Source organism: Pinus tabuliformis, chromosome 1_1, assembly GCF_031772625.1.
Source record: "Pinus tabuliformis cultivar Carrire ecotype Pingquan chromosome 1_1, CPIR1, whole genome shotgun sequence".
NCBI classification, from domain to species: Eukaryota; Viridiplantae; Streptophyta; class Pinopsida; order Pinales; family Pinaceae; genus Pinus; species Pinus tabuliformis.
The window spans coordinates 902607043-902620012 of NC_142297.1; the positions used below are offsets into that span (position 1 = coordinate 902607043).

General features: G+C 37.4%; 1 protein-coding gene across 2 annotated transcripts in view; it reads right to left on the reverse strand.

Annotated features, from left to right (window-relative positions):
• The window catches only part of UVR8 (Regulator of chromosome condensation (RCC1) family protein), a 430618-nt gene that overhangs the window by 184337 nt on the left and 233311 nt on the right, over positions 1 to 12970 (reverse strand). The window contains exon 7 of one of the 2 annotated variants that reach the window (XM_089392985.1): positions 8442 to 8513. The exons of the other annotated variant lie outside the window; for it this stretch is intronic. Coding sequence (XP_089249111.1) covers positions 8442 to 8513 — 72 coding nt within the window. The remainder of the gene's footprint in view (positions 1 to 8441; positions 8514 to 12970) is intronic. 2 annotated transcript variants of the gene reach the window in all.

Sequence of the window (12970 nt, forward strand, 5' to 3'; positions counted from 1 at the left end):
GTTACTAATTAATGTCTTTTTCTTTGCAACACATCAGTGGGAGTCAAAGATGGAGATCTGCTAGGAGATCTGCAAGTTGGAGAGGTCAAAGATGGATTGTGTGATTGCTTGGAGCGCATGGTTCCTAACCATACAGACCAGTTGGAAACATAGACAAATTACTCATTTCAGTATGACAGCTAGTACCTTCGGCAAAAACTTGGTAAAGATGGCAGGAGACATGGATCAACCAGGTAAGCAATTCCAATTTGTTTTTCTTTTAAAGTTCAATTGTTTACAAATTTACAAATCAAATTGTTTGTAAATACTTGTAAATAAGTAATGAAATGAACTAAGTTACTAATTAATGTCTTTTTCTTTGCAACACATTGGTGGGAGTCATTTTGCAGCCAATGTCCTCAATTGCAAAAGTTTCCAGTAAGAGTCCTCAGCGAAACTTGCAGTGCTTCAAGTTGTGAGCGCAATTGGTCTGTTTTTGAGCACATACACATGAAGAAGGGAAATCGTTTGGAACAAAAATAGTTAAATGATCTTGTCTTCATGTAATACAACCTTCGACTAAAGCGCAACCAAACGTTGAACAAAAAACCTAATCTAGATCCCATTGTGTTGGACGATCTTGATCCAACATCAAAATGGGTGGAGGAGATTGAAGATCCTGAGTTTGATGCTAATTTTGATATTAACAAGGCATTAGTGGGGGATGAAACAGATTTGGTAGCACCATTAGAACCAGAATTAGCAACCGCATCAAGCAAAGGCAAACAACCAATGGAAGGCACTTGTTGTGCAGCTCGACCAACCCACGCTTCCATTAGGTCCACTTCTATTGTTATTGGTGGCGGTGTTACTATTGAGGTTGCAGATGAGGTTGAGGCATCCTCAAAATCTAATCCAGATGATGTTTATGTTGCTCCTGTTGATGATCTTGCGTCTAATAGTGGTGATGAATTTGATAATGATGAGGAATGTTCATGTTGATCAGCGATATGTACTAGTATACTTGTAGTCTTGTAGTAGGCCAATGGCCCCATAGCTTGTAGCATTGTTTTTGGACTTTATAGGCCATTTAGATCCTCATTGCTTATGTATTTTGTCGATGATATGTATTGCACTCGATGTCATTTTGATATATCCACCTTTACATGGTATATAGATGAACAAACTTTGCATATTTTGTCTCTATTGGTTTTGAATCATGGTTTTAAATCTAAAAAAATAGTTGTTTTCATTAAAAATTATTTATTTCATGTATTTTTATAAAAACTAGTTCATTGAGATCTGACCAGTCTCAGTTTCACTGATCCTGGTTTGAAACCCGGTTTATTAAGTGGACCGGCCCAGTCACCAGTGTCGGTTTTTAAACCTATGGCTTGAATAATGTTGCTCATGGCTACAACATATCCTTGGAATTGATGTGCTTGCTTGCTTTCTCTGAAAATTCCTCTGGGAGCAGCATGTTTATCAACATCTTGAAGGGTGTCACGAAGCCATAGAGGTTTCCTTTTAGAAGGTGAATCACATGGAGGGTAAATCAACAGGATCATTTTCAAGCTCAGGATTTTCATGTATCTCAAAAGCATCATCTTGACTATCAACATTAGCAGGAGGAAGAGGAGTGTCTCTTGCCTTTCCAAGAGTTGCATCTTCATCAAATGTTACATCTCTGCTAAACTCTATATTTCTTTGTCCTGATACATATATTCTGTAAGCTTTAGAATTCTCACAATAACCAACAAATGTACCTTTCTTACCTAAAGCTTCCAGCTTGTTCCTCTTCTCTTTTGGGACATGGAAGTAGATAGGGCAGCCAAAGATCCTCAGGTGCCCAACTTCGGGCTTTTCGCCAGTGAAGACTTCTTCAAGAGTCTTGTTGTTTAGAGCACGGTGAGGAGATCTATTTTGAACATAGACAATTGTGTTCACAGCTTCTCCCCATGGAAACTTTGGCAATTTCTGATAATGCAACATAGCTTTGACTGCTTCCATGATAGTTCTATTCTTTCTCTCGGCCACACCATTTTGTTCAAGGTTATATGGAACGATGGTCTCTTTTTTGATTCCAGCTTCTTTGCAGAAGTCAATGAAATCATTGGAAGTGAACTCTCCTCCATTGTCAAATCTGAAGATTTTAATCTGCTTTCCAGTTTATTTTTCTATTAGAACTTTGTAATCTTTAAACATGTTAAATGCTTGACTTTTATTTTTTAGAAAATAAATCTGTCTTACGCAAGAAATCATCCACAAAGATTATATAATACAACTAACCACCAAGAGAGGTTAAAGACATTGGCCCATATAAATCAAAATGTACAAGATGCAATACCTAACTGGTTCTGCTTTTGCTTAAAGGGAATGGTCCCTTCACACACTTCCCACTAGCACACCATTGACAAACTCCATAATGATCAGATCTAACCTCTGGCATTTTGGAAACCATCTTTCTCACATGAGGTAATGTTTTGTAGTGAAAATTAGCAAGCATTCGGTGCCAAAGTTCACTTTGATGATTGAATGAATGCATGAATAAGTCTTCCACTGAATTTATACAGACCTTCACATCTTGATCCAAGAGTGAAGGCATCACTCATGCTAGATCTTATCGGCCAAGTGAGAACTTTACCATTTATAAAAGCAACTTTCATTCACTTATCTTCTAAAGAAGAAATAGAAATAAGATTCTTTTTCAAACCAAGTACATACAAAAGTTCTTGAAGAGATAAGGTTTTACCATGATCCAAATGGAAGGAAACAGAACCAGATCCCTTTATAGGATATGTAGAGGTGTCTCCAAGAATGATTTTCAAATCGGTCTCCCTCTCAACCAGATTAGAGAGTAGTTCTTTATAGCCAATAAAGTGCCTTGAGTGACCACTATCAACCAACCATCTCTAAAATGAATCTGCAAGAGAGGAACTAGAAAGATCATAAACAAGAAAGTATTCAAATTGTGTTTCAATTGCATTGTTATCATACATTAGGTTTCTTGCAGAAAGGAAACTATCTTTACAAGGAGTTTCTCTTCTTTTATAATCAGATTTGTTGGAACGATTGTTGAGGCTGGATCTTGGTGCTCTTATGTTTTCTGGGCAATCACGGGCATAGTGGCCACTCTTATGGTAGTGGCAACATTTGATTTTGATAAGTCTCTGCTCCATCTGGAGGAATTGATGGGAGCAAGCTTCTTCGGATAGTGATGGTCTCTTCTTCCTTTCTTCTTCTTGCCTTGGACAGCAAATGAAGTAGGTTCTCCCTCCTCATCTTTGGGAATTCTTCCCCTGGAAATCATTTTGGCCTCTTCTTTATTGCATTTTCCCAGGAGTTCATCAAATGTAGGAAACTTGTCATTATTACCGATGGTAGTAATAAACATTTCCCAAAAATAAGGAAGACCTCCAAGCATAATCAACACTAGCTCTTTATCAGAAACTTCACCAAAAGTTGACAGTTGATCTTTGATTTTTGATATCCTCATGAAGTATGCTTAAATAATTTCTCCTCTATTCATCTTAACATCCTTGAGTTGATTCCTCGAAGCAAAAAAATTTCTCAAGTTGTTCACTTGATACATTCCAATCAGTGTGTCATAGATTTCTTTGGCTTTCTTCAAATTGGAAACATAAGTGATGAGGTGGTCCCCAAGAGAATCAAGTATATTCTTTTTAGCCTTGACTTCTCCTTTCTTGTATCTGGCCTTGATAGCAACATTGGAGTTTTCAGCTAGAAGCAAAAAATTTTCTCAAGTTGTTCACTTGATACATTCCAATCAGTTTGCCATAGATTTCTTTGGCTTTCTTCAGATTGGAAACATAAGTGGTGAGGTGGTCCCCAAGAGAATCAAGTATATTCTTTTTAGCCTTGACTTCTCCTTTCTTGTATCTAGCCTTGATAGCAACATTGGAGTTTTCAGCTGGAAGCAAAAAATTTTCTCAAGTTGTTCACTTGATACATTCCAATCAGTTTGTCATAGATTTCTTTGGCTTTCTTCAGATTGGAAACATAAGTGATGAGGTGGTCCCCAAGAGAATCAAGTATATTCCTTTTAGCCTTGACTTCTCCTTTCTTGTATCTAGCCTTGATAGCAACATTGGAGTTTTCAGCTGGTTCTGCTACCTCTCCTTCAACATACTCTAGAACATCATGCTCCTCAAAACTAATATCCAATCTGGTCTACCAAGGGAATAAGTTTGTAGCATCAACTAACTTCTCTTCATTCTTGAAGTAAGTGGAAGACATATTGAACTACTCCAAATTTCAACAGCAAATAGAAAGGGGGCAACAAGAGATATTTCAACTGTAAATGAGATATTTCGGAAGCAAAACGAGAAGAGAAATTCCAGCAGAAAATGAGTAGCAAGTATAAAGAACAACAAAAGATATTTCAACAGAAAGAGAGCTACAAAAGGAGTGGAAACCAAGATATATTTTAGCAGAAAGAGAGTTGCAAATGAAGTGGACAAGAAGAGATATTTTAGCAAAAAGGGAGTTGCAAATGGAGTGGACAACAAGATATATTTCAGCAGAAAGAAAGTTAGAAATGGAGCTGACAACAAGAGATATTCCAACAAAAAGAGAGCTGAAAATGGAGTTGACAGCAAGAGATATTCCAACAAAAAGAGCGCTGGAAATGGAGCTTGTATTTTTGTGTTTGTCTTCACCAAAGCTCTAATACCATGTTGAAATTCTAAAGTTTTATGCTGCAACAATTACTTATTCCAAAACTTCTTTCTTCTGCAATATTAATTACGAAATTATAGATAGAACATGCACCATATAAACCATATGCAAAATAGAAAACAGTGAAGAACATAGAAAATTTACGTCCAATGACCAAGGAAAAACTCACAAGGCGAAAACCCAACCATATTCTTCTATTAAAAATCAAATGTTCAGCAAAGATACATAATACAATGAGAGAAAGAAGAAGTTCATCCAAATCTGAAGAAGATCTTTGATAGTTGTAGCTGATGCAAACACTGAATTAGTTTTGCTCATCAAGATTTGCTCCTACTCTTCAAGACTCTCTCTCTCTCTCTCACGATTCTTCTCTAGTTTCTCTAACTCTCGCTTTCTCAAGTTTGTACTCTCCTTCCACAATGCACAAGTGAGTAATAGAGAGGATGAGAGGCACAAATATATAGGAAGAGCAAAGAGGTCAAATTCATGAGGAAGTAACTCCCATGCCTTGAGCAGGAGTTATATATGACAAAATAGGAGTGTAAGTTATGCCATAAAGGAGGTACACTTGCTTTAGTAACTCATGCCATCAAGAGGGAGTATACATGCCTTAGTAATTCGAACCATTAAGGAGAAGTGTAACATATGCATTAAAGAGATGTAAGAGGAATCTTTTTATGACGAGTCATTAAGGTGTGTAAGAGGTGCGTAAGAGCATTAAAGAAAGAGAGGAAGAGAGAATAATGTATCATTGGATGAGAGAGTTCGATTTGCCATCAAGGAGAGAGAGATGTGAAGTGGCATCATTGAATGCCAAGTAGGAGAGGGTGACATGGAATTTCACTTTAATAATAATATTATAGTATCATAAGGATAATAAAAATATTAAAGTATATATTGATGGTTAAATTAAAAATTAAACAATTGAGACTGATTAAGGATAGGTTAAGTGATTTTCGATCATATATATATAATTACCAATTGAAACAAGGTGACTTACTAATTTTGGAAATTCATGGTTGCAATGATAGACGACTTTCTATTTTTAGATAGTCACTCTAGAATAGTCAGGGATGAAATTTTATTCAAGGAGATTCAGCCCTTAGCTACCAATTTTCAACATGTTCTGCTACTTGACCTTTAACAACACTTACACTTGAGGTACATTCCATACACTTCCATGCAAATTTTATATTTTATATTTTTTTCCTTTATTAAATAATGTTTTATAAAATACTATAATCAACATTTCTCATGTTGGGTGGGAAACCAATATAGAATTTGTATTCCCGCAAACAAAATAAAATTCGCTATGTGAAGCGCAATGAATTGCTCTAATACCATTTATTCAATACCTCACAATACTCACTAGAGGCCACCAATAATCAAAAGAAAAAACACAAAGCAATATAGTGCAAAAGAAGAAAAATAATAGTAATTGAAATGAGAAAGATCTTTATAATTCTATAAAGTGATCTTTATATACTATTTGAAGAAATGGGTCATGATGCATAGACCTACCCGTAGAAAAAATGTACTTGATTCAAACATGTAATTATACAACATAAATAAAGATATATTATAACTAAGATTAATAAACTTCCTCTCACTTTCTCTCCCCCACCACCCCACCGTCCTACTAGATAAAAATGTGAAAAAGATGACGAAAGGAACAAAATGTGGATTGGGACATGTCCAATGTGGAAAAGGAGAGATGGAGACAAAGAAACATTTCCTCCTCCATAATGAGGGATATAGCCACACAAGGAAGGACATAGAACTCAAAAACGATAGAAGCAAAGCAAAATTCTGGTGAACAATAAGGGATGTCATGGCAAAGAGAGCACTAAGGGTCACAAAGATTAGAGAAAAGTTGTCATAGGCCAAACCAACCAAATTAGATGACCCACCTTTGAGATCAAATCTAGATCAATAGCACAAAGGCACAAAATATCCAAATATTCAATTTATGTTCTCCACAAAATCCTTTTTTCACTAATATAAACAAAACCTTTTGCACCGAATATAAGCTATTCCATTGTATAGGCTGGTTTGCCTCATGGACATTTTAATAAAATTATAACATATTCTGTGCATCCTAGTAAATTTTTCTGTTCTAATTTAATATTGGATACATGTACCCTATGTTGCAGGAAACGTGGGGCAGAAGGGCGTTTCCGTACGGAAACGGGTACGAAACGCTGAAACGCGTTTGGTACGGCCCTGAAACGCGTTTCAGGCCGTACTGCCACGTTTCACGAAACTGAAACGTGGCCAGTATGGCCTGAAACGCGTTTCAGGGCCGTACGACCCACGTTTCAGCATTTACTTGTGTTTTTTTTATTTTATTTTATTTTATTTGTTTTCTAATCTATTTTTACGTTAGCCTAGTGACTTCTAGTTGCTTCCAGATGCCTGTCTAAAGTTATAAAAGTGAACTTTTGCCCTAGTGTTGATATGCAGTTCATGGTAATGTTAAATTCTTAAAGTAAAAAAAGTGATATTCTCCTTTATTTTTCATTTTCAACTTTTACTTAAATTTTTAACATTACCATGAAATGACTCGGGATGTTTGAGAGTGATTTCGCCCTCATTGGATTTCATATGGAGAAAGTAGAATTTTAGGTCTCACTCAAAATCCAGCAGACTTGTCTATTTTTCAGGATTTCAGGATTGGGGGGATTGCAATGTTTCCATTGGATTTTATCATGTACTAGGGTATGGAACTTGTATTTAATCAAGAGAACCAAGCCCTCTATGCAGGGGAGACTCCCAATAATCAAGAGAATGTAGGGTACTAGGGTATGAAACTTGTATTTAATCAAGAGCATTAAGGTTGTTCGACTATGTAGGAGGAGACTCCCAATCAAGCACGAGACAAGAAATTAGAAATTTCTCGTGGCTGATTTTGGATATTTCTATTTTCATTATGTGATTATTCATGAGTAAATGTGATGCAAATTTAGATACTTATAGTTTATGCATTGACAATTGACAGTTTTATCATAATGTAATAAATTAGAATGTATCATATATGCTTTATGATTGCACATATTGCTTAAATGTCCTAATATATATATATATATATATATATATATATATATATATTCGCGTTTCACCGTTTCCAAAATTTGGGGAGGTCGCGTTTCGTATCGCTTCCCGTTTCGGAAACTCGTACCCATTTCCCCGTTTCGTGCAACCTTGCATGTACCCTAAACAAGTACGCAACCAAGTAATTCTTTTCTTTGAATCGCACCCATACAGACAAATAAGATTGGCAATTTATGCTAGCACAGCCCATGATCTCTTAAGTTGACGATATGAAAGGCTAGGCAAAACATCGGCAAAACATAGCAGTGTCATGTTTTGATAAACTTTAAGTTATAAGTCTTACAATTGAGATTTTACTGAATATATATCATTCATAGGTTAATCGACTCATACTTCTTATTAAGATCATAATTAGCATTTCATAGATGTCTACTATCCAAATATGTGAGACAGAAGACACACTTGTATCAAACACATGCACATACGCAGGCCAGCTATGTATAAAATATTATTTCAAGAGCTGACATTCTTATAGGAACACAATACTCATTTATAGTTTGATTGATGGATTATTTATATCAATTCTTTTTGCATGCATTTTAATCTAACTTAGTCAGATAATATTTTCAGGATTTTCGATACAGTTGATGATGCATTTTCTGTTTGACATTCTTTAATTTCTTTTAGTTCAAGAGATAGATCAAAAGTATTACCTTATTCCATCCCCAACCATACAGTTGCCCATCTCCATCGAGAGCCATTGTATGTCGCCAGCCACCAGAGATCTAATAAAAGATATTCAGAGAAACCTTTCTATCAAAAAGACAGAACAGCAGGGAATATTTCACATACAATCTCATAGCCATCAACTAAAAGCACAAAACGACAACTTAATTAACAAAATAAAAAAACACGCTGGAGAGAAAAATAAAAGTGTCCTTACAATAAAAGCCAATATTGCCTATCAATAATCACCAAGAAAGTATATTTTCTTTCGATATGTCATTTGAAGTTTCCAGATCATTTATAAGCATATCATATACTTACTATCCAAGTAAAACAACCATACTCCATTCAATGAATCTAGAAGCTCCTTCAGTTCTAAAAATTCCGTATAATTTTTGTATCACATATTCACTAACAACATTGTATTATCAGCAGAAACCAAACTAGTTGAGTAGTTAGCAAAGTAAAATACATAATAAGGTGTATTGCATAATGATATACATTCTATGAAATGTTTCAATTACATGCATCCACCGTTGTAAAAAATACCACCGTTGTAAAAAAATATAATGTACTAAGGAAAATTTCAGCATTCTCGTCAATCATTCACCAGCAAATCATTAACGACCAATATTGAAGAATGGAGGAAACCACAAACCATGAGACATGACAACTACAGATTTTCCGAGGTAATACTTCCAACAACTAAAACATGGTCAAAATAAAAGCTATTTTTACCTATCAACAATCATTAGTAAAAGTATGTTTAGATTCAATTAATCTAGATTCTCCTTAGATTATGCCCTGGGGAGTTTGCATAACGTATTCACTAGTGACATTGCATTGTCAACAATGAGAGTATTAACCCTCAATTTCACATTGGGATAGCTGCATTATTTTTTCAAATTTCTCCAGCATTTGATTTCATCTCATGCATGCTTTGGGATGATGACAGGGCCTAGTGTTCATGATCATTTGTTCCATCATGAGGATTGTATTATGTAGGCCAATCAGCCAAAAAATTATGACCATGTTGTTAGTTTTTTGTAGCATCGGATGTGTTCTAGACACGAAATTTGGTGGAAAGGCTAGAATACATGAGATCTCTAAACCCTAGAAATCATTTCTGGAAATTCCGCCTAGAAGTGTCTCAATTAGATTATTCACTGTTTTTTAAATATTTCCAAAGTCCAAACTTAGGGAATATGGTTAACTAATCAATGTTAATTGAGATAAGGTGAGAATCATCTAGAAACTCACACGGATCAATCCGGAGATGATCCTAGCCATCGATTATGTTTTAATCTTGGTTATTGGTGCTCCAATAGTGGATTATAATAGGAGGTCAATGTGGTGATGGAGAATACAAATGCGCTGTTTGATTTCTTGACAAATCGATTTCCAAACTAGCAACAGTCAGTTGTCGGAGAGAGCTAGAGATTGTAGCAGTGAGAGAGGCGCTGAGACAGTGAGGCTGGAGGAAGTATTCCAGATCTAGTGAGTGCATTTGCAGAGAGGCAAAAGAACCACAGGGAAGCTGACGCAGGGGCTACGCAATAGCTTCTAGAGGCATGCTCGATTTGCTGAGAGGTAAAGATGTCTTTAGTGGAGTCCCAGAGTGTCGGAGAATCATTTTCCCAGCTAATAGAAGGAAGAACGACTTCATCAGAGACTAGTTAGAGGCTTGACGTTAAGCAGACTGCACAGAGCAGTGTGGAGGCTGATACAAAGGGTCAGAGGGCCGAGTTTCTAAAAGCAAGTTGTGTCGGGGTTTGCCTATGGGCTGAGGAAATTCCTCGCTAGATTTTTGCCAGTAATTTTCTTTGTAGGAATGCCATATTTCGGCATCCAGTTGTACTCAGAATTTCTCACTGTTGCATAATAATAAAACCTTCAACTGCTACACCAATTTTCCCAAGTTCAGTAGTTCCGGGGAGTTTTGTCCAAAAATAGTTTTGTTAATTTTGTGTGTATGCTAGCATTTCTCAGCTTCCAGCATGTTATTTTTCCACAAAATTTTATTTGTGAAGGTTGCAGTGTATTTATTTCGATCTTTGTCGTAGTAGATAAATTGTTAATTAATTAACAATTAAGAGAAATAATATCAATTGCTGCAATAGGGTTCTAGTTTAGGAATTTTCACACATGTATATTATGTGTTGTCACTAGATGTTGATTTTTTGGTAGCATCGTGTAGCCATGAAATTTGGTGGAGAGCTACGGCACATGAGATCTCCAAGACCCATAAATCGTTTGGAGAAATTCCACCCAAATGAAGAAATATTCAAATAATTAATAATTTTAATGGGTCCCTAGGTATAAACATAGGAAAATAAAAATATTAATGTGTATTAATATAAAATGGGTGAGAAACTTCTAAGTGACGAGGATGAAGCCAATTCTAATCTTAGCCATTGATTAGGGACTTAATCTCAATCATTGAATCGTCAATAGCAAGAGTATAAGAGGAGGCTTGAGGGTCAGTTGGAGACACACTAAGACAAATCAAGAATTCGATTTTCTGGGGCAAGGTTTGCTAAGGAAATCAAGTTAGTGATCAACTGCAGCGAGAGGCAGTTCAGCAAGGGATTTTCATCCGAGGCTGAAGAATACATAGCAGAGAGGTAGCACAGTGCAGGAGAGACAACGTAGGCCCTAGAAGGGCTGACACAAAAGACGCAGAAGGCCGTAGAGGATGACGCAGAAATTGTAGAGGTTGACGTAGGTAGTGCAGAGGGCCATAGAGGCTGACGTTGGGCTTCAGAGGCAACATTGGAGAGATTTTGTGGGGCATACTGAAAGCAGATCAACCGGGAGAGGATGACGCGGTTCCAGAGAAGTGCTTGGAGCAGCTTTCGCTGTCCAACACAACGAATAGTTAGAGTCACTGTGGGGTTGATCATCCAGTTGTTGATTTGCTGGAATATCTGTCTTTGGATAGAGGTACAACTGCCAAGGATATTCTTTGTTGGGTGAGCCAATTCTGGCACCCTAATTGTATTCACAAAATCTACTTAATAATAAAACCCTCATATATGCTGCACCAGTTCTCCAGCATTCGGTTTTTCTGGGGACGATTGTCCAAAAATAACAGTGTCCCTTGTGTTATTTTTTCTGTTTACTTCAGTGCATGATCTGTATATCTGTGAAGGCTGCATTTGTGTTCACTTCGATGTTTATGCAATTAAATAACTCGTTAATGTTAAGAAGTGGGAGATAGTAAACCAGAAATTGCAGTAAGGGTTTATGATGTGTTAGATTCAGGGATTTTCACATGGTATCAAAGGGATTGCAGATCAAAGGCGATTGAAGACACCAGCCGAGAAAATCTAAGAATTTGCAACAGAGAAGCAGCTGTCCCGAGAGACAGTGTTGTTCCAGAGCTGAAGAGCCGAGAGGAGTGACATAGTGCAAAGAGTGTGACGCAGAGGCTCACACAGTGTTTGCGTTAGCATTCTGAACCAGGAGGAAGACGCAGTAGTTGGGTGGAGCCCACGCAATAGCTGCATCAGTTGTCCAAGCCAACACAGAGGTAGAGGGAGGCAAATCAAGCTTACGCAGTGCCAAGTCATCTTTCTGAGCCAGGAAGGATTGACGTAGTGGCTAGGAGGAGCTGATCCAGCTCTCACTGTGATTGCGCGAAGCCAGAAGGGCTCAGATTCTTCAGTTGCCGGGGCTAAAGGAGTTGTGCAGATTTTGATTTGTGGAGCTGGTGGGACATTGTTCATGTGAGTGCAAAACAGTGTCTAAGGAGACTGAACCAAGGTATAGGGAAGCACTGCCTCGATAGATTTCTAGCCAAGAAATCTAGATTCGAGTTGCAGCAACAAAGGAGGATTGGAGAGGAGTGATTCAACAGTTGACCAGAGGATTTCCGAGAGGGAAATCAAGACTCAGAGGGAGTCTAGAGAATAGGCGCAGAGTTGGCAATAAATGGATTGAGGGATCGGGATAGATTGGACGGGGTTTCCAATTTTGTCATCTGGAAGGCCAGGATCCTGGCAATCCTAGATAAACATCGCATCAAGGACTATACCTTGAAAGCCGTAGTTGTCCCAGTTGACCCTAATGCAAATTAGAAGTATGAGGAGGCGGAGGCGAAAGCAAAATGCATGATCCTAGACGGGGTCGAGGATCATGTCATAACACATATTGCTAAGAAGAACACAGCAAGGGAGATGTGGCAGACGTTGACCACCTTATACCAGGGCCCTTCCGTACGGCTGAAGACGTTATTGGAAAATCAATTGAGGTCTTATTAGATGCAGAAAGGAAAGGAGATTGATCTGTTCCTTCTCAGGTTGCAAGGAATTCGCGACTAGCTTACTTCCGTGGGGTCTACACCGGATCTAGAGTTCATGCTCAGGACTGCTCTGAATGTAGTCTTCAAGGATTGGGAGATGTTTTTCCAAAGCTTTTTGGGCAGAGCAACTCTCCCTAGTTAGAAGGAGATCTGGGCAACACTTCAATAGGAAGAAATTAGGAGATTGACCAAGGCTGGGAGTAGCGGTAAGGG